The 23771-nt window shown below is 33.8% G+C and overlaps 1 protein-coding gene across 3 annotated transcripts in view; it reads left to right on the forward strand.

The window, feature by feature from the left end:
* CDH10 (cadherin 10) overlaps positions 1 to 10785 on the forward strand; it is a 92081-nt gene extending 81296 nt beyond the window's left edge. For 2 of the 3 annotated variants that reach the window (XM_052703707.1, XM_052703708.1), the window contains exons 10-12: positions 2832 to 2940; positions 4859 to 5110; positions 5892 to 10785. In XM_052703707.1, the coding sequence (XP_052559667.1) occupies positions 2832 to 2940; positions 4859 to 5110; positions 5892 to 6385 (855 nt within the window). In that variant the 3' untranslated portion in view covers positions 6386 to 10785. Of the gene's footprint in view, positions 1 to 2831; positions 4816 to 4858; positions 5111 to 5891 lie in introns of those variants that run through there. The other variant, XM_052703709.1, reaches the window with a different exon arrangement.
* The last annotated feature ends 12986 nt before the right edge of the window (positions 10786 to 23771 follow it).

Consider the following 23771-nt stretch of genomic DNA (forward strand, 5'->3'; position numbering starts at 1 on the left):
AAGCACATGCTTCTTATGATGACATACAGGTGGAACTCAGGTGCACTACAGGTAGTGCAAGGAGAACTTTCCAAGCTGACATGTGAGATGATGAGTGCTTGCTTTATGAATATGTGTCTTTCTTTGAAAAGGGGCTATTAATGGACTTCCTGTGTAAAAATTCAGTAATATCTTCACTTGCAAGAATTTCTGTAAATATATTAAATATATCTCCGGTTCCAATTGAGAACAAAAGCAAAACAAATAATGCTTTTCTTTGCGATTTTTTTTTTTGCAATTAAATGTAGAGATGTTGTAAATAACAATGTATCTATACACATTATCTCATTAAGATTGTCCCTAAAACTTTGCCTTTTAAAGATACACACCAGAGTCTAGTGGGAAAATGCATAATATTTAGTTATTCGAGTCTTTGTTAGTATTTTTTAATTATGCAAAAATTTTCAAATCTGAAGGATGTTTTTTACAACCTAAAAAAACTATTAAGAACCTACAAGCAGATTTTTTTTTAAATCCTAATATAAGCAAATTATCTAAGTGACAAATAGAATGAGTATTTGAATAGAGAAGTTCCCAGAGAACTTCAATTGCTACAAGAAATTATAGACAGGTAGAAGATATTTTCCTGCTGTCTACTGCTGTTCTACTTAACCGCTGTTCTGTTAGAGTTCTGCTCATTGATTGGCATTGCTCTAGCAGATTAAAAATCTCTGAAAAATTTCAGGCAACAAAAAAATTTGTGTACTCATTGTAAATTATAGGTATGGGCGATCACAAGAGAATTACCTGATTTTCATCATTTTAACACCTACAACAGACCACTTTCATGGTCTTCACTTGTGAACTAAAATTGACTTGTTTTTTCTTGACTTAAAAAATACTTCTAAGTTTGTGAAAATCACTAAAGTTTTTTTGCTAGTTACTTATACAGTCATTAAATAATTAAAATCTTCATCCCTTAGAAGAAAATATTATGCTTCTATCTTTTATCTATTCTGCTTTCCCAGCAAGTTATTGTAGGTTTGTGTGATAAAATAAATTTAGAGGAGAAAACCCCTGATAAGAAAGCTTGCAAGATTATGCATTAAACAAATCCAGTCCCTGCCTCTTGAAGAAATTTGTTGCTGTATTCAGGATGTACAAGAGAGAAGTTGGGAGTTAATCATGCATTTGTAAAGGCAAGCAGAAGAACAGTGCAATTGTTGATGTTAAAAATGATCAGTTCTGACAAAACCTGCGATATGAAGAGAAATGGCTGCATTTGGAAGAACAGGAACTGGAGAAACAGAGTTTAACAAGTATGCCACAGGGAAGAAATAATGTCAAAAATTAGAAGTTATTGCATGCTTGGAAAAACAATGCAATTTAAAATGATGGATGAGATATGAAGAATAACGAAGATCTAGGTTAAAGATTTCTTGTAGTTTAACACAGAAGATAGCTAAGCACCACATAGTTACTCTCTCAGTCTGCTCCCTCCCATTCCCAGTGGATGAGGAAGAAAATTTTAAAAAAGAAAAAGAAAGAAAGAAAGTGGAATTTGTGGACTGAGATAAAAACTATGTACTGGGACAGACAAAGGAAGAGGAAAAAAAAGATAACAGTTAAGATAATTATATATATATGTACAAGACAAGTGATGCATAAGCAATTGTTCTCTACCTGCCAAATGATGCCCAGCCAGTCCACAAGAAGCTGAAAAACTCAAACATCCTTGCCTCTGTGTAGCACTGCTCAACATCATCATGAAATATCAGTGTATTATCAAAACTGCTTTTCACCCAAAGCCAAATCAAAGCATCACATAAGACACTATGAAGGAAAAATCAACTCAGTTTGAGCTGAAACTGGACAAGAGTAAATTGTTTTTGGCACATATAACTGCATATATACACCCTCCAAAAATGTTAATCATAAGTATTTTTTTATTGCTGTGGGACAAAACAAACAAAAAGAAAACCAAACACTGAAACACAATCAATGAAGATGTAAAAAAAATGTATTTTATTTGGAAAGTGGCATCTTGTCAGCCTTCCATCTAGAAATTTCAGTGGATAAAAAGGCACAAGTTCAATTACCTGACAGATAAGCAAATGTTAATGAATCCCTTACTGCTACTTCCAAACAAAAGTATTACAAAAATCTTTTTTGCAGGAATTGCAGAAAGCATTCCAACCAAGTACCAAACAACTATGACATATCTGTGACACTGGATTTAATCTGAGGTGGTGAATCTGTACATTATCTTATAATGTGTCTTACAAGTAGAAATATAATCTGGTATTTAGTAGAAAGATACTCTAACATACACTTATTAATGTTGAAAATCTTTTAAAAAATTTTACTTTAATAAGAGATAGGAAAGTCTTGCTTTAGAAAAAAATGTTATTTTGAAATATTATTTGAAACTTTAACTTCCCTATTAGAAGCAATGCTTCTGATGAAATAACATTTTCACCCCAAAGCAAAAAGTCTCCTCTGAATTCTTCTCTTATGTGTTGATTTTAGTTTTGTCACTTATATAGTTACAAAAATATATAAACATATACTGAAATAAGAAAAAAAAAGGAGAATTAAGTTGCCATTTTTCTTGTATGCATGTACCACCATAGAAAATATATATGGATGCTCTTGTTACAAAGCTTACATATTCGTTTAAAATTTGTTCAGTTGATATGTCCTACAGTTTAAATATTAAATCAATATGTAAATAGTATGAATAAGAAGTTTCTTCACTCTGCTTGTCTTAAGATATTCAAACGTCAAAACCTAGATTTATTTTGTTTTGTTTTATTTTGTTGTTGTTGTTTGCATTTATTTTTCTCCTGCAGCTTATCCAGACCATAAGTGCAGTAGACAAAGATGATCCTCTTGGGGGACAAAAATTTTTCTTCAGTTTAGCAGCTGTTAACCCTAATTTCACTGTTCAGGATAATGAAGGTAAAATTCTCTGATCCATGGAAGTTTGGTCTTTACTACCTGGCATGCATTCCTGCAATATTTTGAATTTACTTATATTTTGCATCAGCAAATACAGAAGCCCATAACACTGCTGTTAACAGCAAGATAAATTTAATTTGAATGTTTGTGGTTTGGGACTTCTCTATTTTCATCTGTGTATGGAAGGCAAAACTTACTTAGGAAAAAAAAAAATAGGATAAAATAAATTATAAAGAAAATCAGTGAATGTTGGTTTGGAGTGAATAACCAAATAAAGGAAGGATAGGACAGAAGAAAGCTTAAAAAATGGCTTCACCTTCCAAGTTCAGATCTTTCTCTTTAGCTTTCTGTCACATTTATGTCATCTGATTTTCTGTTTTGCTTCTTTCTGATGATTAATGAAAGTTATGGCTGATAACACCTGGCCACTTTGGCTTTGCTTTGATCCTTGATTAGTCCAGCTTTTATCAGGAGACGTGTACAACACATCCATTTTGGCCTTCATCACCAGTTCAATAGGGAGCGCTTTAGACTACAGAAGAAATAAACGAAGGGAGATATCATAATACGTTCAAATGTGTTAAAGTTTTTTGACTTGGCAGTGGGAATAATCCTCTATCAATGATGAAGATTACAGGAAGTAACAGGCTGCAAACACCATGAGGAAGATTTGGTTGAAATAAATTATATAAGTTGGTAAAGAGAATAATTGAAGTTGAACATTTAGGTACCATATAGATTTCTCACTAGCAGAGAAAGGTATTTAAAAATACATCAGATACATTGTTTTTCATGTTGAGTGAAAACAAATAACATAGATACACAAAACAAATCAAAGGATGCAGTAAAAGAGAACTTTGTGTTTCAGTTCATGGAGGCCATGAAGAAAAAAGTCATTTAATTTTTCAAACAAAAATTATGTCCTAGTGACCATACAGAGGCATTGACCTTGGTATTTCTCTTCTATGTGAAATTATTTTCTTTATTTTGTATTAATTGTTTAGTTCATCTTGAATTTGGCTCACAAAACATTTACCATTTACCTCAAGAAATTCATTTGTGTGATGACAATGAAATTTTCTTTCTAATGGATTCAATCTGAATTTTCTCCCTTTTGGATTTGCAAGTTAGCAACTCTAGTGTTGGGTCACAGTTTTAGAAGTATAAGGTAGCTTTGACAATAGAAGTGATATTCCTTTGCTGTTACATACTACCTTCATTTCTTTTCTGGCTACTCAGTGAATAGATTTGATGCTGAAGCATACTACATATGTATTATTTTTGTGGGCCACAAGTATAATTTAGTAAATTCATTTCTCAAAACTGTCTTTTTTTTTTCCAACAAAAATTCTACTCCATGTGCAAAGGTACATAATTCATTGTTCTACAGTATGTTGAAAGTCTTTTGGTGTGGAAAATCTCATCCTGTATTTACTGATAGCATTCCCCTGTGTGTTGTCACAGAAGATCCATAGGAGGAATCTTTCAGAACAGAGTGCTTGTTGAACAGCGTGAAGTGGAAGGTTATTTTTTCTCGGTTGGCCACTTCATTTCAGGGCTTTAGCCATGGAATGGAACTGTGTCGTGCACTGCATGCATTAATCCATAAAACATTTTAAGCTTTCAGAAATCCTCTTTTCAAATCGCACTCAGAGGTGTTGCAAAGGCACAGAGGAACAGGCCAGCTGTATGTAAAAAATTATAAATAGCTTTCTGATTAAATGGGAATGTCACTAGAAAAGTCAGACATGACTATGAAATGAGGACTAGCCCATTTCAAAATACTAACAGTGACATAAAATATTATACTTTGCACGTACTATATGCGATACATTCTTTATTTTCCTTTTATTTTATTTTTATTTTTTATTTTCCTATTTTATTTATGCAAAATAACATTATATTTTAATCTATCTAGATAACACTGCCAGAATTTTAACAAGAAGAAATGGCTTTAGTCGACACGAAATAAGTACATACCTCTTACCAGTGGTGATATCAGACAATGACTATCCAATCCAGAGCAGCACTGGCACACTTACCATCCGAGTTTGTGCCTGTGACAGCCGAGGGAACATGCAGTCCTGCAACGCAGAGGCCCTTCTCCTCCCTGCTGGCCTCAGTACAGGGGCACTGATTGCCATTCTCCTCTGCATCATCATCCTGCTGGGTAAGAAAAATGTATCTTTCCTCCTAGAGCAAATGCTTCAGGTCTAACACACTTCAAAAAATCATGCATGTTGGCAGAATAAAAGATCATGGGGTTTGCTTCTTTTGCAAGAGAAACCAAATGCAAAATTAAAAGAAATAAAGGCAAAAACTGCCTGACAATTGAATATAGTAAAAATGAAATCTAGTTTCAGACTTCTAAATGCATTTTTATTATTGTCTTGTCTTTAAGAAAGATGATCAGGCAGAAGGAATAATGTAATAAAAAATCACTTTCATGTCTTTTGTTTTAACTGTTTTGAGATAGAGAATCTCTTGTTTAAATAAATGCTTAAAGTCGTCATGCAGTATGTATTTCACACAGAATTAGCCAGTAAATAATATTTTTACCATATTAAATCAGTTTATCCAAAGGTTCCTATGCTGTAATAAAAAATTTGTAAATTTTTTAAAGTTTCTATTTTGTGTTTCTCAGAATATACTTAATAATCTGTAGTTCAGATGGAAAACAGTTTGAACATGCTCCATACTAAAAAATGGGAAAAGATCTTCAGAGTAAACCTGGCTATTTTAAAACTCATCTAAATTACCAGAGGAGCACATAGACAAAGCTCATGATTCTCTGCAAAAAAAGCACATTTTGATACAGTCTCTACTGTGATATAGACATTGATCAGGTAGAAATGGACTGGCAAAATGTAGATGAAATAAAGCTGTTGTATCTGATGGAATCACTACTACAAATTGTTCTGTCCTCACCCATTCTTTCCTCTCCCTTGAAGTTATAGTGGTGCTATTTGCTGCTCTGAAGAGGCAACGAAAGAAAGAGCCTTTGATCCTGTCTAAAGAGGACATCAGAGACAACATTGTGAGTTACAATGATGAAGGCGGTGGAGAGGAAGATACCCAAGCCTTTGATATTGGCACTCTGAGGAATCCTGCAGCTATAGAAGATAAGAAACTTCGACGAGACATTATCCCTGAAACGTTATTTGTACCACGGAGGACTCCTTCAGCACCAGATAACACAGATGTGCGAGATTTCATTAACCAAAGGTTAAAAGAGCATGATACTGATCCTTCTGCACCACCGTATGACTCGCTTGCAACCTACGCCTATGAAGGAAATGATTCAATAGCTGAATCTTTGAGCTCCTTAGAGTCGGGTACTACTGAAGGAGACCAAAACTATGATTACCTCCGAGAATGGGGCCCTCGGTTTAATAAGCTTGCTGAAATGTATGGTGGAGGAGAAAGTGACAAAGACACTTCTTAACCTACAGTAGGCTATTCTTTGTTCCTTTGAGCGGAAGTAATTTTACAGACACCTTCTGCACTCATCAGTATTTAACATTCAGGATAATTTTCCTGCCACTCAGCACAATGATTTCCTTTAGAATTTGTTTTCAATTTGTCCATTTATGTAATTCATTCTTTCTAGTAGGATGCCACTTGGAACTCGTACAGTATTTTATTTAATCACCTTCCAAGAGCCAAAGCTATGGAAATTCAGTGTTGTCCATTTTAGTAATTAAAATTAAAAATACCTTACCTTCAGAAATTTGAACAGGGTGATAATCCCTTAAGCAACCTCATGTACAAGCCGCTTCTGTTAGATACATGTCCTACCCTTGCAAGTGCAGCTTTTAAGAAGGCAAAGAAGAAAAAATCCAGTATGTTCTGTTCTGTACATTAAAACTGAAACAAAATGTACACGTGGTGTTAATAAGTGTAATATGCAGCTGGTTTAAAAAAAAAGTTTGTGCAACTTCATTTCATCAAATTCTATCTGCCGATGTTTTATATTTATATTTTTGTATTTATTTTTAAGAAATAAACCAGTTTTTACAACTATTTTGATGCTTTCTTGCTTTTTCTTGCCATCAGTTCCTGTCTTAAAGGAAGCATGATATTTCTCCACTGGCAGCACAACCAAGTGTCACTCGTTCTATGCTGCTGTCTGCTGCATGCATACAGTGCAGCCAGAAGTGCATAAACTCACGGGGAGAGGATCAAGTCATAGATCTATTTGCTTGCTCAAAAGTGTTACTTTCTACAGTTGTCATGTTTAAGAAAAGTTTTATTTTTGAACTAAGTTAATGATATCTTATTAGAAAGATGGAGTGCAATTTTGTTTTGAATTACATAATTCTAAAAACATGTCGATAAAATTAACCCGAGGAAAGAATTAATTTTGAAAACTTGGATTATTTATTCTAATTCTCCATTCTGGATCATGATTGCATCATTAGATGTGATCTGTAATTGCAGTGAAGAAAGTGTAGAAAGATGCAATGATGCAATATATATATAGCAATGATTTTTAAGCACCAACATTTTCCTATGGCAAATCACTTGATGACAAAAGACTGCATTCTATTGCAACTATCTGAGGGTAAAGTAATCTCCTTTAAAGCTGCCAGGCTGAAGACTGACAAAATGTCAGAAAACTAGCACAAACTCCCACCCAATCTTCTCAGTTTTCTGATGGCTTGGAAAAGACTAGCAAAAAGGAAACCAAGCTATTAGCCAGCCATAACAGAAATCACACACTAGCTATCATATAAAGTAGGCATTCCAAGATGTTTTAAGATATTTTTTCTTCCCACAGTCTTTAGATTACACAAACCTATTCAGTGAACAAGCATTCTGGGAACTATAGACATTTCTGAGATTGGATAATTTCAGAGGAAGAGCAGGATGTCGTAGAGTCTATATTTACTTATTGTGAAAGAAGTACACCTGAAGGACAATCTCTCCTTTTCTATCTCCCTTAACTTCTTGCTGGCATAAAATCAACAAATATTGAAAATACATTAGTTCTTTGTAAAGTGCATTGCTGCATTCTTATTATACCAGATATTTCTTCTCCTAAATTGAGAGATTAAACGCAGTGAAGTTGAAAGCTGAGTACAGTGCCATTATGCAAGCTAGTTCTGTGCAATGAAGAATGAATTTTTATTGATTTGATATCAAATTAAATTATTTGATCCATTAAGAAACTTTGAAAATTATGGATTTCTCTTCATTTCAATCAAAAATATCTTCATTTTGATATTCTTTAAAAGAAAAATAATTCTTAGATATTAAGAAATATCTTAGATATTTAGATGTTATAAAGTTCTTTTGGAAGCGTGACAGATCATGCAAAGAGTTCTTTTTTTTTTTTATGACTATTTAGTGAAATTGGTCTTATTTTTCCACCCTTCCTAACCTTCATTTGTCCTTTAGCAGCATGTACTAGTAAAAAATAAACAAAATTCATTGATTCAATATGTTTATAGCCAAAAGACTCTTCCAATACTGTTTTCTCTCTGCAACAACGTTGAGTTCAGATCAATGCCACCTGACATAGTTAACTGAGTACTTACCAGGACAAGATAAAATAGACTATAATACAGCTGTTTGTCATCTTTTGCTAAAAATAGTTTTTGGATAAATAAATGCAGTCTACGCTGTTACCTGCAACTCAGTAAGAATCTCTGGGGAAAAAATGACATACAACTCTCTGAAATATATCAGCAAATAACAAAGAAAATTCTACTATTTTTGTCTGTGTTACAATAATTATGTGAAACCGTATTTCAGACGGAGCCTGTGAATGACTTACAAATGTTTAAAAATTCAGAAACGTTGAAAATATTATGGCCACTGGTTCCCAAGAAAGCAGTTGGTTCTTAGAGTCTATTCAAACAAATATTAATTAATTAATTGAAATAGAAATATTGGAAAGAAGGGATGTACAAGATCTTATGTTAATAAACTGATATGAGAATAACAACCACAAAATCATGTTTTGTAGGGCCTTCATAGAAAGTGTTGATAGTAAGAAATGTCAAAAATTAAATGAATACTGATTAAACCACCCCAAGCAAACAACATCTAAATCAACAAAATCCTCTGCACACAATCAGACAACTATATTCATCAGTTGCCACCCCTGGAAGTTCAGATGTTTTTAATTGCTCATTATCAGTAGGTGCAGCATTTCCAACACTGGTATTTACATAGCATGTAAAAACATTATTCACAGTCCTGGAAAAAATTTTTTGTAATGGATCAAATTATTTATCAATGATATCACTATCTATCTGGAGCCTACTCTTCATTCCTCCCGATCATTCTCCAGAGTGACACCATTGCCCAAGATTTCCAACAATAATTTTTGAATATATCTTTATACTGCCTATTACACAAGGAAAATAATCGTATGCTACATTGTTATCGTCCAAGAATCTTCTAAGTTGTTTTTTTTGAGTCACTACATAAATATCTATTAAGGGCTATATAGCTTCTAACTGTGACACAAGTAGTGGACACAAGTAGTGGAGACTGACAAATCAACCATTGCTCTATGTACTTTTCAGACTAGTTTGCCCTTATTGTAACAGAAATCAAATTACTTGCATGGTCCTCTGTATTTATGCAACATTGGAAAGGAAAGTCAACTAAGTATTTTCTCTTGCCCTATTACTAACTTCTGTGAAGAAAAATCAATGAACATATTTAGAAAGCTTGTTAGCAACATATGTACAATAATAGCATATCAACAAAAGAGTTTAGGCTTTCTTGCTTTTCTCCAAATCAGGAAATTACCGATGTGATTGCAAAATTTAGTAAGAGCTTTCTACAACTTCATTGTTTTATCAGAATCTGTTCACAGCAAGATGAACTGAAACAATTTCAAGTAGTGGGTGAACCTAATGAGGTTTCAACACAGCAAAGTGCAAGGTTTTGCACTTGGGCAAATCCATCCAGGCATCCATACAGACTGGAAGGAGCAGCCCTTGAGACGATCCCTGCGGAGAAGGACCTGAGGGTCTTGATGGATGAAAAGCTTAACATCAGCCAGCAGTATACTCCTGCAGCTCGGAAAGCAAATGGTATTCTGTGCTCCATCAGAAGAGGGTTGGCCAGCAGGGACAGGGAGGTGATTGTCCCCCTCTGCTCTGCTCTTGTGAGGCCCCATCTGGAGTACTGTGTCCAGGTCTGGAGACCCCAGTACAAGAAAGACAGAAAACTATTGGAGAGGGTCCAAAGGAGAGCCACAAAGATGTTCCCTCCAGAGGAGGGGACTGGAACACCTCCCCTATGAAGACAGGCTGAGGGAGCTGGGCTTGTTCAGCCTGCAGAAAAAAAGGCTGTGGGATGACCTCATTGCAGCATTTCTGTACCTAAAGAGTGCCTACAAACAGTAGGGGAATCAACTCTTTGAAAGGGTTGATAACAGCAGGACAACGGGAAATGGTTTTAAGTTGAGGGAGGGAAGATTTAGGTTGGATGTCAGGGGGAAGTCCTTTACAGAGAGAGTAATGAGATGCTGGAACAGGCTGCGAAAGAGGTTGTGGATGCCCCATCCCGAGAGGTGTTCAAGGCCAGGTTGGATAGGGCCCTGTGCAGCCTGGTCTAGTATTAAATGGGGAGCTTGGTGGTCCTGCATGCGGCAGAGGGGTTGGAGATTCATGATCCTTGAGATCCCTTCCAACCCTGGCCATTCTGTATTCCTGTGATTCTGTATTCATAATGTTATCTATCTACTGCGTTCAATGTATTATATAAATAGTAAACATAAGGAGATAAAAGTAAATAAAAGAAGATATGTGAATATGATTTTTTTGTCCTCAAAAATGCCATGGGCTTCTCTATAATCTCTGCAGTTTTATAGTGAAATACTCATTCTCTCCTCCAGTATGATTGAATTGGCTGAAAAATCACTTTCAACTTAATTGAAGATGTAAAAAATAGCAATGATGTCATACTCTTTATTTTCAATAAAGCGGATAGGATCCTTTTTTCTTCTTCTTCTTATGTTTTCTCTTTTTTACAGTTAATCTTAGTTGCATTCTAAAGGAATATTATAGAATCATTATTATCATTTAATAGACCAATAAGATAATCTATCCATCCCATCAAGCAGGAAATCACAGTGACAGCTTTTAAAGTAATGCTTTAATTTGAATGCAGATTTCTCTTTAAAAACAAAACAAAACAATGACAACAACAATTAATAATTATTAATATATTAATATATTGATATATTAATAAAATCAATAAGATGAATAATAATAATAATAATTAAGATTAAGACCAGTAAATAAAAAGATAGTCCTGTGAACCACAAGGACATATTACAACCATGCCTGGACAATAAATGAGTATATATAATCAATTTAGACTGATGTGAAATGATGCAGTGATTATTATTACAAGGTGAAATCTTCTAAAAGTAAATTATATGAAAACCTTAGCTCAGTATTAAGTAAATGTAGAAAATCAAGCATTAAGATTTATACAGAAAGAATAAAAATATATATATTGATATGCTATCATATGTTATTTATTGATTGCCACATTGAAAGTCCTTATCATCTTGCTCAGGAGACATAGGTTAAGCCTAGAAAAGGTAAAGAGGTTGAGAGATGACCAAAGGCAGATGTTCTGGGGGTTTTTTCTTGTTTGTTTTGTTTAGGTTTTGTGAGGAATTATGGAGCAGGCTAGGATTATTCAGCTGACATCATAGATAAGTCTATGAAAACATGAATGATGAAATAGGAAGAATCTACTGTTGACTGTGCTTTTTAGTAAGAGAAACAGGAGTCATTCCCTCTGCCCTCAAAATCATGGGGTAATTTTACAAAAAAATGCTTTAACAACAGAATCTAGAAGAAAAGTAGATGGCAATGACAGAAAATTTTTTTCCAACTTTTTAAACTCAGTTCAAGCACACCGTGCCTTTTAACATAAATTGGTTCAAAATATGAATTTATTCTAACAAAATTTATTTTTTATATTTCAAAGACTTTGCTAACAGTTGTTAGGTTTAATACTTATATATTTAGGTTTTGTATTGAAATTGCCACTTAATTTCTTTCTTTGAATGAAAGTCAATCAGACACATTGAAAAATATTATACTAAATTTATCTACCATAAACAGCACTTTATTTAGCAACAGAAATGGGTGAAACTTGCTGATGAAAACTGTATTATTGGAAGGAAACTTGTCTATTTTCTCTTCTCCATGTTTGAAAGTGTTGTTTTGCTTGCTACTCTTTATTGATGCATTCAAGGCAGAATAGTGAACAAACAGACAAACAAAAAAAATTATTTTGAATGTCAATGTTGTGGATATGGCAACTGTATGCGTGTGTGTCCTTAATAAATATATGTATACATGTACACAAAATATAGACATGACATGGAAAACATGTTTCATTCATATTAACAAGAACCAGTTTTGGAAATGTCACGGTAACCTTTCTAAATGACACTTCCAGCAGAGTAACTTTAGACAGCTTCCATGCATAATTCTGCCAAAAATGCATAAAACTTTCTGTGTCATCATCTCAAAACAGTGACCTGAGAAGTCTTGACATAAATGAGGCTGAGAGTAAAGGAAGTGAAAAGAAATAGATTTTAAAAAAACCATGAAGGTTGTCTTCTGGCCTTTAGTTACAGTATCTGGAAAAAAAAAAAAAAAAAAAAGAAAAAAAAAATTGTATAAAAGAACTCCATTGTTGCTAAGAGTTGAATCTCTCTGGCCTTATTCCATAACTGCTCACCATCAAGTGACAGAGAGAGATAGAGAGACAGAAAGAGGGAGAAACCTACTCTCCTCTTGCAAATTTCCTGATACACAAATCATTTCCATAGCTCCTATATTGTCACTTACATTACATCATGTTGCTCTATTTTCCTCAATTGTACTTTGGATAGGCTTGCTTTGGGAATGATTCAAGGCTTCTACATAATGACTTTTTTGGCAGAGATTTACCTATTTTTATATGGAAACTGGCAGACTGTATTACTCATGTTCTAACAAAAACTACATTCTTACCAGACAAGTAGTATTCTACCTCTACTACAGAGTCTAAAAAGAAAATAAAATAAGTATTGGTAATCATTACTCATATAGTTTGGAATTACTGAGTTTCAGATTTGTGAAAAATCATTCCTGGTATGTAAAACCATCAATCCTTAAGATTAACAATTTAGAGTTACGTATTTCAACATTTCCGTCTGTAAGAGTTCTTTCTTAGTTTCACATTTGTAAATTGGAGATTTAAAATGAAAACTACCAACTACAACAACATAAACAAAAAATCCACAGCCTTATTCTGATTAAACTACTTGTGAGACACTCTCCTTTTATAGTGATGAGCACCATAGGAATGACTGAAAGAAACATAATCCCTGATAGTTTGTTGTAAGCAGAACAGAGTAAATTAAATGATGCTTATTGGTCAAGGATATTAATTACTTATGAAGTGCATTCTGGCTATTCTTCATATTTAGTAAAGCAGAAATCTTAAAAAAAAAAAAACAAACAAAAAAAAAAAACAAACACATGACTGTGCATTTAAAAACAAAATGCACATAGAAAGAAGAAATAAGAACAAACAACCTCAGTAATGGCATTTTTTGCAACCTTTGTACTGAAGTATTTTTGGAGTGCAATGGCAACTATTGTGTGCTAAAAGTCATCAATTTTTTCTTTGCAAATGCAACTCTTTCCATACTGCATTGTGTAATAAATAATGCCATGGGTACAATTTTTCAAATTTTTCTGCTCTAAGACTCATTCATTGTTTAACCATTCATAAAAATTTGAATTAATTTCAAACTTGATTGAGTCTAGATTGCTTCATTGTTCCCTGTCTAGCAGAAAAGACTGTACTAGTCCTAAAAAACAGAAGCTCCTACCAAACTGCCCAGTGAAACTTCAGAATGCTTCTGTGATATGTATCAGGGATATAATAATAGCAATTTAAAGCTTTTCAAAAACATCAAAAAGAAAACTTGTGGGAGTCTGTGCTAGAACACATTTTGATGCCTCAGTCAAAAGCTATTATTTTCAGCCAAGACTTTTTTTTTAAAAAAGGTTTTTATTAATGCAAACAAAATATTTACAAAGAATTTCTGACCATTAGCTCTAAACATTCATAAATTACTGACTAGGAAATATTCAGTGAAAACACCTCTGTTCTTATTTTCTCTCACTGGACAGAGGTTTGCAGCTAAGATAGAATATTGATATAAATGGATACAAGAGATATTAAGTTTCTGCACAGAAAGAACATAACAGCTGAAATGATAAATACTAAGAAATCAAAAATATTTTGTTTTGGTTTTTTATAACCTTCCCATAATACATTCATTTCTGTTGTACCAAGTTCTTCCTAGGCAAAGTTAATGATCAGGGGCCTCTTTTGAAGGACAGTGAAGCACAGGTATGGTTATCATGCTGTGGTGGATTGACCTTGACCATCTGCTAGACACCCGCCCAGCTGTTCACTCATCCACTACTACAAGACAGGAGGCTAAATGAGTAGTTTTAGAAGCTGAGAGGGTTGAGATAAAACAAGAGTGATTATCAATTACCACGATGGATAAAACAGACTTACATTGCGTAAAATAAATTAGATTTCCTGATAATTAAAATATGTTAGGTAAAGGGAAATAAAAGACAAAAAGTAAAACATCTATCTCTCGCCAAATGTTTTTCCCCAGGCCAAGCTTCACTCCTCCATTCCCAACTCCCTTCCAGCAGCACACAGGCTGGAGAATGGAGCTGATGTCTGACCCCAGCAGTTCCTTCCTGACAGTCCTTTCTCCTCACAATGTGCCCTCTCTTCTCACAGAGGCCACCCCTGCAGTCTCTCTTACCAGCACCTGGGCATCTTCATCCAGTGCTCCTCTCTCACATCAGATGTTTACACACATTTTCATTTTCTTTTTAGTTTTAGTTCAATTCTGGATAGTTTATTGGCTTTTCCAAGTGCAGTTGACCTGTCCTACCATAAAGACTCACTTTCCTGAATTTTCTCCCATCTGGGCACAGTACTTTAAGCCCTTGCCCATGTCATTTAGTATTTCCTTTGTTTTAAGATAATGGAGTACTGACGGAGAAAGAGAGAGAGGAAAGGCTATCACAAAAGGCAGTTTGAATAGAAGATTCATATCCAGTGTTACGTAGCAAGATGTTGAATAGGAGATTGTGTTTTTTATTTTTTAGTGTCAACTAAGTTATTCCCATTGAGATAAGTAGGGCAAAAAATACTGGATCTCAAGACTTAACACACTTCAATTTCTTCTGGAAAATATCTCCAGATTTCCCTTTGACATTTCAGATCCACGAACACAAGAGGTTTCTCAGTAAGTGTCTAGAACCGCTGAATATTGTGTCCACTTAGATATGATTAGCCATTCATTAATCACAGGTTTAAACTCAGAACAGTCTCTTCATCCAATGTTTTGTACAGATGGAAAATATAGGTGGAACACAAGTGGAGAGAAGAGAAATCCAAATGCTAGGGGTATTAGAATCTTTGTAGTTTGTACTTAGTGACCAGTACAATTAAGGGACAAATAAATCAACTCCTAAGGGAGAACAAGATCCAGAGAGAAGCTGGATGTCCTCTTTACAAAGACGAATCCTGTTTGTAAACCTGTATATTTTGAAATTTATTGCCCAACTGAGTTGCAAAGCAGGAGAAAAGAGAGATAAAACTTAATTCTAGGGATATGAACCTCAAAATTCACTATAGTCTCTTTCGGAGGCCTATGACTCAGTCTCAAATGGGATTTGATAGTTGTTATATGACAGAATAGAAATACACCCTGGGATTAGTTAGTAAAACTATGAATGTTTGCTCGTTGTGATTTGATTCACAGGCATGTCTTGACTCATATAAAACTTCCCTTTATTCATCTTGACTATCAGAATAATATCAAACTTCTAAAGCGAAACTACTTGGATAAAAGTGGTTTAGCCTTCTACATTTGGTTCAGGACATAACATTATTCTTGCAGATATAAAACAAGCTTGCAAACTGAAAGAGTGTATTTTAGTTAAAAGACCAAACAACCCTCAGAGTATCTGCTTTGAAGGTTGGAGTCTGTATAGCTCCAACACTATAAAGATGATTGATTGTTCTTCATTACTAAAAGATGCTAGCGCTTTCATCATCAAGAAAAGCATGTGTTACAAAACACAAGTATGCCTTAATACAATTAACTAGAATGGCAGAAGGCTTTGTTGAAAACACCAAGAACAGATTTGAGTGTACTTATAAAAAGCTGTAATTGGAAAAGAAGAGAAAATCTTTCTCAAAGTTTGTTAAGGAGAAAAAATAATAATCTACGAAGCTAACAAGAATATTCACAGTTTGGATAGCAGATCTACCGCTTTGTAGTTATTTATCACTTTTCTCCTTTTCAATGAAGACTAAACATTTCTGTGATTACATCCATTAATTTAATTATATAACTAAGAGCAATATTAATAGACATTTGTACGCACAGACTGCCTGTGTAAACACACTGAAAATAACTCCTTCCAGTCAGTGTCATCTATTTATAAAATTCTAAGCCATTTAATGCACAAATAATCTTACATAATCTATTAAGGGGAAACCAATTCATTTTTAAAAGGAAAATGCCAGATAGGAGAGGGGAGCACTCCAGTTTTCGCCTAGCAACTAAACAGTATAAAATGGATGAACATCAATTCATTCCGCAATAGGATAAATTCAATCTTATTTATAAAATAACAGGAGCTGAATAATAAGTTCCACTGATTCTTGAGCTGTGTAAGTATAACACAAATTATTAAAATAGTATAACAGCAGAATATTACCGCATTACTTTTGAAAATGGCAGACATTTTTTTCTATCATCAGTTAGGTTTTTTCTCCCGTTAGCAATAGATACATCTCAAACAGTTGAGAGGTTCAGTTCACTTTTGACAAACACAGAAGTCAGATGATGACATCCACAAACTACTTCAAAGTTTTTAGGCCCTAGAACCTCTTGGTACCTTGATATTCTGTTGTTGATATTAAATAAAGTAGAGCCCTAAGTCTGGCAATGGAATTTGATTTACTGTAAGGAAATGTTCATGTAATTTCAACAGCATCCAATCTCAATTAATCAAAATCAACTACTTCATGGTATCTGAGTTTCCCATCACTTTCACAGTTAGAGTGGATTTTGTCATGCACCATTCAGTACAGAGAGAGAACAGGCAAAGATAAAACATATAAATAAATAAGAACTTCCTATTATAATATACTGCATTTGAGAAACAGGTATGTACAAGGTAAAAATCAACTTGTTTATTCATTCTAAAAATCCACCAGTCCCTCATATATTCCTCAGTGAAGATCTGTTACAGAGCTAAAAAATGTAAAACACAAGACTACATATTTCTTAATTTTCTTAAGTATAGCTGGTCATAAACTAATCTGTGTTCTGGGCATGAAGATAATTAAGTTCAAAAAGACTTTGCAGTAGATTTTACTACTATATCCTGGTGTCATTCCAAAGGGAAGTTTCATTAACTTATTTTCTGTGTCAGATGGATAGGGAAAAGAGCAGGAAAGAAATAAGAAAATCAAAAAAGACAGTGGAACTTCAACATCTGTCCTGATTCATAAAAGCAACCAGAAGCAATGCGGCTTGTTTTCACTTTAATTTAGTCTCCAAAAAATTATGTAAGATTGACAACTACCTGTATTTTTGTCTGGAATTTCTATGACTGAATATCTCCCATATCTCTGACTGATACTGCTATTTTTCAGTGAAAATTACAATTATTATTTCTTAATTTCTTTGAAAATCAGTCCTATGCATGCTCATAACACATTGCGTTTAATGATTTCAATATACTTGGTTACAGGTTGGTATTATCTTATTCAGAAGATGGCAAAAATTATACAAACATGGCCCCTTTTGTGATCTTCTTTGTTAAGTGCTTTTCCTAAAAGATACACATTTTGAAAACACCAGGGCCACTAAGGGGAGATTCAAGCATATCTGTCTGTAGAATACTCTATACATTAAAAAAGTTCTGACTTTCAGCCCTGTATTTCTAATGCCTATGGAAGACATAATCTCTTTTGCTGAATATGCAAAGATCAGCATATATCAGTCATATTTTCTTGAGTATATTCAAATAAAAAAATGAGATGCTAAATTTAATAGCTACCAATTATGACCTAATGCTTTACTGTTAATTCTTGAAGAAAAAAGTTATCTTGACATACAGCAAACTGCAGTTTATTTTTACAATATGTAAAACTGGAAGTAGGTTAAATATTATGACATTGCCAAGATCTTCTCAAACTAAACTCTTGTCTCCTATCTTAACTGCACACAATGAGCAAAAGAAATTTTAAAAAATATGCAGGAATCCAATAAAGGACTTCAAAAAAACAAGTATAGGTCATGACAGTTCCAGTGCACTGGAATATAAATTTTCTCTTATTGAAGTACAGCTAGTTCAAATTTCAACATATCATTAGAAGTATTAAAGTTTACAAAGATGAAGTTGCTCACTAAATGTTTGATATAGATTTTTGACTGCACAAGCTATGCTATTATATGACCAAGAGGTATATGAAATAGCATAGGGACTTTGAACTAGAACATCACATTTATTTTCTAGACAAAATCATTTTAAAAACATTAACCATCTCAAACTGCGGGTGGGTAAACTTGCTGTCCTTGTCTCAGTTCATGAAGGCTTTTTTCATTGTGTTGTCTTCCACTCTGGAAGTGGTGGAGTTCAGCTGCTCATCAGGATGAAACCACAACGCTAACCACAGCTTTTTATTTAAGTATTGGTTTCAGGTGTGGAAGAGAGCAAGTTACATCATGACAGAAAATGTTTATTAGTTTAGCTTATTCAGAGACACTTGTACTTTTTTATCTTTGTGAGTTCTTGCCTTGGAATAACAGATCAGGACATAAACAAACACTTCTAGATTTTTTGTTTATATTTGATGGAGCAACTCATTAAACCAAGCAAGGAAGTAAAATCACAGCGTAGTGTAATGATATATTTGGAAATCAAGATACTTTTTAAATAGACTTCAAATCCTCTTCTTTTGATTTGTAGCTTTGTTCTCCTCCCTCCCAAACAATATTATCATTACTATTTTTTATTTTATTTTATTTTATTTTATTTTTAAAAATTGGACTATGGTATTTTCAGCAGTCATATTAAGCAACAGTACTACCAAACTGCTTTCAATTTAATATTTTGGGCTCAATCACGTAATGAGAGCATTAATTCCTTCTACATGAATTATTAGATTGTTGGAATCATAGTTTTTTTCAACTGTATGATTGTAAGTCTTTTACGTAAAGGATACACAAGTACTAGATGTTCCATAGTAGCACTATAAGTGTAATTTATAAAGTACTAAGAATTAGAAACAGGAAAAAATTAACGTCTCTCTCTTACAACAGTGTAACACAAGACCCCATAACAGTTTGAAGGCCATGCAGCAAATTGCCAGGCTGCGCTGTCCTACCACACCCACTGTATAGAAAGACAAGATGAACTGTGACATTTTCCTACCAAAGATGCCATCATAGCAGCTGTGAAACAGTGGGTCACATCTTCTGGTGCAGATTTTTATGAGCACAGCATGCAGGCTCTTGTTCATTGTTGGGAAAAAATGTATAGCTAATAGTGCTGACTATGTTGCAAAATATTTTGTAGCAGAGATATTGCTCTATCAAACAGTTTTATTGTGCTTTGTATTATATTGTTGTTTCCATGAAACTAAACAGGAAACATACTTTTGTAGTGATCTATAGACTACACAGTATATAGACTGCATATTGACAACTTGGGATTCTCTTCAGCATCTCTTCTGGATGAACTCTCGGAAATGTGTTAGCTCATTTTCAGCAGGCAATGGCATTCTATTCAGGACTTAGACATTCCTGGTCAGTTAAATCTTCTAATGCCTAAACCCATGGCTATTCTAGCATCTTTCCTCAGAAAACCACACGTATGATTAAAAGATGTGGTGTTTTTTTTTTTTCAAATACTATGAAATGAAAATACAGTGGTGTTGAAAGCTTTCCCAAAACACATTTCCTTCAAAGGTGATTCATTCTTCATAGTCTACAAAAAAGGACATATAATTTTCTAAGGAAGCTATATCAATGGTTGCAGAAGGCATATTTTCCAAGCTGAAAAAAAAAAAAAAAAAAAAGTAATCTTGTACAGAGAAAAAGTGCTTTCTAAAACATGGTAATTGAACACCTAATTTAGCTGACTCAACTTCTGGCATCATAACATCTGTAGCAGTGAAGAAGATCTCATTTTCTCCATACAAATTTTGAAGGAAGTGTGGCTTCGTTATTTTGCATTTTAACAGAATAAAATAAAATATTGACATGCTCTCATGCTCCTTACAGGTAAACATTAGAGATTTTTTCTTTAGATATCTTCTTCTATTTTTTTATTTTTATTTTTTTTAATTTTTATTTTTTTGTTTGTTTAAAAAAAAAGCAGGAAGGATTTTCCCTTGAAAAGCACAAATCCTTATTTCTGGTAAACCTTTTGAAAAGGTGTTTCACAGCTTATTTCTGTGGATGTTACGCCCTATCAACTTCTTACTTTTCATGCTAGTTTGTTATCTCAGGCATTTTTTCAGAGTTTGCTCTGCTTCTCCTTTTTACTGGCAGTGTGGGAGAGTTTGCATTATAAAGTAAATGGCATCATTTTGTGAGGGAGACCTTATCTATTAAAGTCAAGTCAAGAAAGACCTGAATTCTGACTTTCTTGAACACCCGCTGCTATGCAACCTGTTCTGCAAAGCTTGACTATCTGTACTGTTTTGCTTCTATTCTGATCATTTACTAGATTTGGCTAAGAACTGAACAGATGTGATTAAATGCAGGAGGCATCTACTAACATTCAGTGCTGGCCTAGAGGAAAAATGGCACATGTAGCTTAATACAAACTGTTACTTCTGAACTTATTTTTGCCAAACCGCAATACTCCTGTGGAAGGCTTCAATTTACTTGTGATTAAACATAATGCTACCCAAACAGATGGACAAGGAAGATAGATGACCAGAGGTCATGCATGCACATCTGTCACTGAGTGGGTTTTGAGGTTTTTTGTTTCCTGTTTTTACGGGCCTTTGGAGAAACATTTCCAGTCATGAATTTGAAAATTGGCTCATTGCTATTTATGCATAACATGTATATTCTAAGTAAATTATAGAAAGTTTTTTTTTTTTTTTTTAATTACAAATAAAACAAGTTTGAAAAAAATTTCACTACAGTTAAATAAAACTTAAGTCTAGTTTAAGACTGAAAAAGCCTCATCTTTTTTGACTATTCTTTTTTTTTGCTAGCTAAAGCATTAGTTATTAGTCTTGATACAGACACCATGTGTGAGTATGAAACTTATTTACTTCAGCAATTAAAAAGAATTTAGGAAAAACTCCATTCTAGTAACTTATTCCTTACACTACTATATGTTATCACTTTCCTACAGAGCATGAGAAGGATCAAACATTAAAATATGTATTTTCTCAAACTTATAAAGAAGAGGTAAATTTTAACAACTATTATAATAACATAATAAATTGTGACCAAAATACAGAAAAGAAATAAACCATTTCAATAGCGCTAACAATATGCAGGTACTTGCATGGAAAGACATTGACTTCACGTGAATAATAGAAGCATGTTTCATTGAAACAAAGCAAAAACCTGCTGAAGAGGTGTTGCGTATTAAATAGATTTGATTAAATTGTGCTTTGAGGTTGCACTCTGGTTGGAATTGCTGCTGGTCTTTACATTTTCATTTCATTCATTTTCTTCTAAGCTTTCTATGTCTATCTCTGTGTTGGAGTGCCTATCTGAAGAAAAAAATCTTATGTGGTGTTCAGAAGTTTACATAAATACATCCTTTCTGCATTTCAGAATTATGGGACTAAAACTCAACACTCCAAAATATATATGGCCATATCAGTGCAGTGCTGAGGTCAAGCTAATCCACCTTGCCTTTTGCACTAACTACAGCCATCAGGATCCTTTACACTGCTACTATCTCCCTCTGCTTGACTCCAGGGGCAGTAAGTATTCCTGAAAGACAGATCAATAGGAAATTGCCACAAACTATCATGAGTTCTTCTGTACCAGGAGATGCATACAATTATTCTTTGATTTCAGAAAGTGAAGTCCAAGTTGTTTTTAAACTGTTCAAGTTGCAGATGTTAATCCCACCTCTCTAACTTTTTTTTCACACCACACTGTTTTCAAAATGTAACCAACATATCAACAGAGAGAGACAGAGCTGTACTTTTTAAGGCCAGAAACAACGAATGTCATTTAAGCATTTTGCATAGGTTGCAATAAATACAGTACTAACTTGCAGAGCTCTCCAGTACCTTCTAGGATCAGGTCTCAAAATTGCCTTACTACATTTTCAGTTGAAAATGACATTGTATTCAAGGCTTCTAGAGATAGTTTTGGTCAGTCATGTCCTATGAGCTTTCTATGAGCTTGTTTTACATTGCTTCTGCTGTTAACTTTCTCTGCTTTCTTGCTTACTTTTTCTTGCTTACTAAATTGCCTAGATCGTAGTCTGACCATGTATACGAGAAGCTTCTTTAAAATTGACCAAATGCCAACTTAAAAACCTTAAAAATGGCCCTGGGAAATAAGAAATGAAGCATTAATAGCTGTTTTAAACTTCATGATAATATACCAAATGAAGGCCATACAGATTAATATCATTAATGTTTAATTGACTGCTGCTATTGCCTAACCTTTAGATAGCTACTTTTCATTAACTGCATCTTTACATCACAATTAGATAAACATAAGCTAGCAAATATAATTGTTTTTTGCACTAGACTGAAATGAGCAAATGACTTTTTATAAATACAATAGTTTTCATACATACCTGCTTGAAAGTAGAGAGCTGAATCCAAACTACAAACTAAATACAAACTACTGGGCCCAAGGTGATTGTACTCCTTAAGCGGCATATGTGGATCCATATCCCATATGAAAAGTATTCTTTAAAACACTTGACCACAACCTTTTCCTACCTAAGATTCCCTAAGATCTGGAAACCTACTTACGTATACTCATTTTGAATATGTTAGGTTTCTGTTTCTCTTTCACTGCAGTTTCATCCAACAAAACCCTCTTGCTTTTAGTCAGATAGAGATGGAAAACAGAACTAGAGAAAACCATGCAATGAGTTTTCTTCCTTTTTTTTTTTTTCTTTTTTTTTTTTTAAACAAATAAGGAAAGAAAGAAAGAAAAACATAGGCACTGTGTTTCATTGTGATGCAATATCAATGCACAGCTGGAGATGAACATCCTTTCGATGCTAGATGAGTCCAAATGAACTTGTGGAGACATTAACCTTTTAGGAGAAAGTTAGTGATAACGAACATAGGAGAGATGTCAGTTTAAATGTCTTCACTTGTTATCTAGATAGAAAAGCAAAGTACTGAAGCATTTGGTGTGTGGATTTGTCTAATACAGTCAGAGCTGTATTTACAAAAGCTTTTTAAATTTACTGGAAGGACAAACAAGAAGCCTGAAACATAACATGAGCACTTATTCATTTACATAAAGTACTGAAAAAATTTTCTAGAAAACACACATGGTTAAACAATACAGATGAGCCAAACTGCAGCACAGCTGACATTAAAAATAGAGGTTTAATTCCTACAAGGTTCTTCCATGTTTATCATTCATTTCTGCATCATTCTGTCACCTACTTCATGGTGACTAGCACTTGTTAGACTGTCTGCAAAATAATTTACTAAAAGATGAACTAATTCATCTCAGAAACTGCAGAAAACTATTCTTCCTTCCTTCCTTCCTTCCT

The sequence above is a fragment of the Tympanuchus pallidicinctus genome, unplaced genomic scaffold (assembly GCF_026119805.1).
Source record: "Tympanuchus pallidicinctus isolate F22 unplaced genomic scaffold, pur_lepc_1.0 scaffold5, whole genome shotgun sequence".
Classification (NCBI taxonomy): Eukaryota; Metazoa; Chordata; class Aves; order Galliformes; family Phasianidae; genus Tympanuchus; species Tympanuchus pallidicinctus.